The 3,916-nt window shown below is 45.8% G+C and overlaps 1 protein-coding gene across 1 annotated transcript; it reads left to right on the forward strand.

Moving 5' to 3' along the window:
* The first annotated feature begins 1,829 nt into the window (after nt 1-1,829).
* LOC138287080 (proto-oncogene Mas-like) lies at nt 1,830-2,822 on the forward strand. Its single transcript, XM_069227441.1, has one exon. The coding sequence runs from the start codon at nt 1,830-1,832 to the stop codon at nt 2,820-2,822; it is 993 nt and encodes a 330-aa protein (XP_069083542.1).
* Nucleotides 2,823-3,916: the final 1,094 nt, after the last annotated feature.

The following is a 3,916-nucleotide window of genomic DNA, read 5'->3' on the forward strand; positions in this document are numbered from 1 at the left end:
AGAATAAATGGCAGAGCTAAAGTTAGTAACATAAAAGTTAAATGTCTATATACATTGGTGTACACACATATAGACATACAAGAGCACAGAAAGCAGACTAGAAGGCCATACTAGAGATAGAGATTAAAATTGGTTTACAAACATAACTGCAGTTATAAATATTCTTCATCGCTTACATACTAGAAGAAATAAATTACAACTTCATGAAGGACAGTTTCCAATGGGCACAATCGTGGCATGTTGTGAAGCAGCCAGACAAACAATAAAAAGGTCACACCAAAAGAAATTGACATCACCATCAACAGGAGACAGGGACTGATAAAGCTGGGAAGTGCACTTTTGCTTACATGTAGCGCTTGTAGAAAGCATCCTCCCACCTCAGACTCTAAACACAAAGGTTACATCAAAGTAATAAAGTACAACTAAGCACTGGCAATGAAGAAAACTCCATTGCGTGCAGATTTTCTGCTTGTGAAAGAGCATAATGCAGTCACTGAAAGTGAATTTATCCAATGGCTGAAGTGGTCTGACCACGTCCCATGCTGTTTGCTACAGCCAGCAGAAGCAAAAAGGGAATGAGACACCAACAGACCACTTGATGAAGGCAGATGGCTGGAAGGACTTTTAAATATGTGTAATTTACATATTTTGTTTTACAAAATGAAAAGGTCTTGGCTCACACCAGATCTAAAAAGGCTGCACACCAACTTATTCATTTATACACCTGGTGATTATGCTAAATTAAATGATTTCTTGGAGAAGAGGCCCTGCATTTGTGTGGGATTTAGCTGTCTTGGCCTATCGGTACTATTGGTAGTAGTAGGAATAATGACATTGAATGTTCAAAGTTTTTCCTACTTTACTAACTCTGCTTCCCAAACATTACAGTATTTTGTAAAGTCTCTCAACTTTGCTTGGAGATGAAAATATATACAAAAATGACATTTGCAGAACATTTTTCTCCTAGTTTTCTGCAGGACATCTATTCTATTGACCTTTAGGTTTTGCTTACGTTAGTTCAGCAGATCAAACTTTTGGAGAATTTTAAGATCAACTTCTAGTCTTAGCAAAGTCTGTGAAACCTGCACACTTTTGAAAACTATACAACTAAGTTTATGGGGGGAAAACTGATTACTGGATCTGATGCTGCTGTGATTCCTTTAGTGGAGAAGGAGTGAAAGACATAGGGGCATATTTACAAGCCCCTAGTGTCACCTTGTGCCGCCATAGCCTAATATTTTTTATTCTAAGGAGGCGCTAAGGTGACTTTTTCCCTAGTGCCGTATTTACAGAGTGGTGCAATAAGTATAATATGCAAAAGGTATGCAAGTGGGTGTTCCGAGGCAGGGAGTCCTCAAAAAAATGACACAGTGAAATTTACAATTCACTGCGCCATGTTTTTCTGTCATTTTTAATGCCTGCTCAGGGCAGGCGTTAAAATGACGCACCCATTTTAGTCAATGGACCTCTCTGTGCTTTGCTTCACTAGCGTCAACATTTTTTGACGCTAGTGTAGAAAAGCACAAAAATACCATGAAAAACTTGGATGCTATTGTCCTAATGAAAGCCTTGGTGCACCATATTGTAAATCGGAACCAATGTGCCACTTTTTTGAAAATATGCCCCATATTGTTTCAGGACAGAGAGTGATGATGTATGAAAGGGAAAAGCAATAACATCATTGCAATAATATTCACACACAAGATAAATAAGTAAATGTATTTACTGGTGAAACATTTATGTTGACAGCGTTAAAGTAATGTCTATTTTGTATTTTTATTTATATTTTTTACTGTAGATATACCACCGTTTCCCCTAAAGTGTTCATCATGATTCACCTGAACTCTTTGCCCTCGAATACTACAGGAAATACCACTGAATGGAACAACAGCAACATAACTTTAGATGCAGATGATGTAGTCCTTACAACGTTCTCTCTTCTACTCTTCTTCTTCGGCTTATTTGGCAACGGGATGGTCTTCTGGTACCTTTGCTTTCGGATGAAAAGGAACAAGTTTACTGTCTACATTCTCAACTTGTGTGTGGCAGACTTCATGTCTCTCATTGTTTACTCATTACTTCTTGTGTGCATGATGGTTGACTTGACTCAGTCTACTATACCTCCAGCCGGTATAATCCCACTAGAAATCTTGTTCATAGTGGGGTACAACACTGACCTCTATCTCCTAACAGCCATCAGCTTCGAGAGATGCTTGTCTGTACTTCATCCCATCTGGTACCAATGCAAGAGACCAAAGCACCAGTCGGCTATTGTCTGTGGTCTCCTTTGGTCTCTGTCCTGCTTGGTCACTTTGCTAGAATACTTTGCATGCACAGAAGATACCCTTGAAGCTCTTGGTATCACCACTTCATGCAACCTTGGTATATTTGTCTTCATGTGTCTCCTACACTTCTCATTATTTATCCCACTTATGGTCATCTCCAACCTGGTCCTGCTGATCCAGGTACGAAGGACCTCACTTAAGACTCACTCATCAAAGCTGTACATTGTTATTGCCATCACAGTCTTCATCTTCCTCCTTTCGGCTGTGCCACCAAGAGTGATCTCCATGCTGAAATACCAAGAAATTCAGGACCAAAAGCTCTTCAGATACTTATCAGTCTTTTGCTCCAGTATCAACAGCAGCTCCAACCCATTCATATACTTCTTTGTGGGAAGTCAGAAGAGGCTGCGGTGCCAGGGGTCGGTGGCAGAGGTCTTACAGACGGTTTTTAAGGACAGTAGTGAGTCACTAGAGCAAGGACTGGAGACGGTACTCTCAACTAAACGCCAAAGTGGATACCACAGCAATGACCAATGATATTAGAAGATATCTGAGAGACGGTGAGCCAGAAGCTCTAGGCAGGACTACCGCTTGAACGCAACCATCTTCAGAGTAGAAACTGTCCTCATTGTAGAGGAGTTGATATCATTAACTGTGAAAAGTTATCTTGGGCAGATCGATCCTATAGAAAGAGCTATTTCCATAGACGGAATGTACAATATACATAGGCCCTCATTCTGACCTTGGCGGTCGGCGGAGAGGCGGCGGTCGGACCGCGAAAAGACCGGCGGTCCAAAAAATGGCATTCTGACCACGGCGGTCACCGCCGCGATCGACCGCCACTTCCCCACTCCGACCGCCACGGCGGTCATGACCGACGGGCTGGAGTTTGCGCACTCCGGCCCGGCGGTCGCCCCAAGACCGCCACCCGTATCATGACCCTGCTTACCGCCGCGGTTTCTGGCGGTCGGGAACCGCCATGCGAACCATGGCGGTAGGCAGTATCGGGGCCTGGGAATTCCTTCCCTGGCACTGATAGGGGTCCCCCCCCACCCCCCACTGCCCCTCCGATTCCTCCCCCCACCCCCTCCACCCCCCTGCCACCCCCCAGAGGTGGTACGAACCCCCTCCCCACCCCCACCCCGAAATGCACATACACGCACCCCGACATGCACGCACCCCAACATGCACATCTGCACACCCCCATGCACGCACACATCACACAACACCCCCCCACCCCCTCCCCTCACGGACGATCAACTTACCTTGTGCGTTGGTCCTCCGGGAGGCGACGGGAGCCATAGGGACGTGACCGCCGACAGCACACCGCCAACAGAAGACCGCCACACAGAAATGTGGGTCGTAATTCTGGGGGCGGTGTTCTGCTGGCGTGGCGGTGGAGGTTGACCAGTCTCCACTTTCCCGCCGACCGCCAGTCTGGCTGCCAGCGGTTTCCCGGCGGAATGCTCCCAGCGGTCGGAATGCGCACAGCGGCATACCGCCGCGGTCGGCGGTCTTCACCGCGGCGGTAACTCGGCGGTCTTGCGAAAAGACCGCCGAGGTCAGAATGAGGGCCATAGTCTGGGCCAGATCTATGTGCTTCTGTGTAACATGTATATATCTCTAGCTAC

Source organism: Pleurodeles waltl, chromosome 4_1, assembly GCF_031143425.1.
Source record: "Pleurodeles waltl isolate 20211129_DDA chromosome 4_1, aPleWal1.hap1.20221129, whole genome shotgun sequence".
In the NCBI taxonomy this organism is placed as follows: domain Eukaryota; kingdom Metazoa; phylum Chordata; class Amphibia; order Caudata; family Salamandridae; genus Pleurodeles; species Pleurodeles waltl.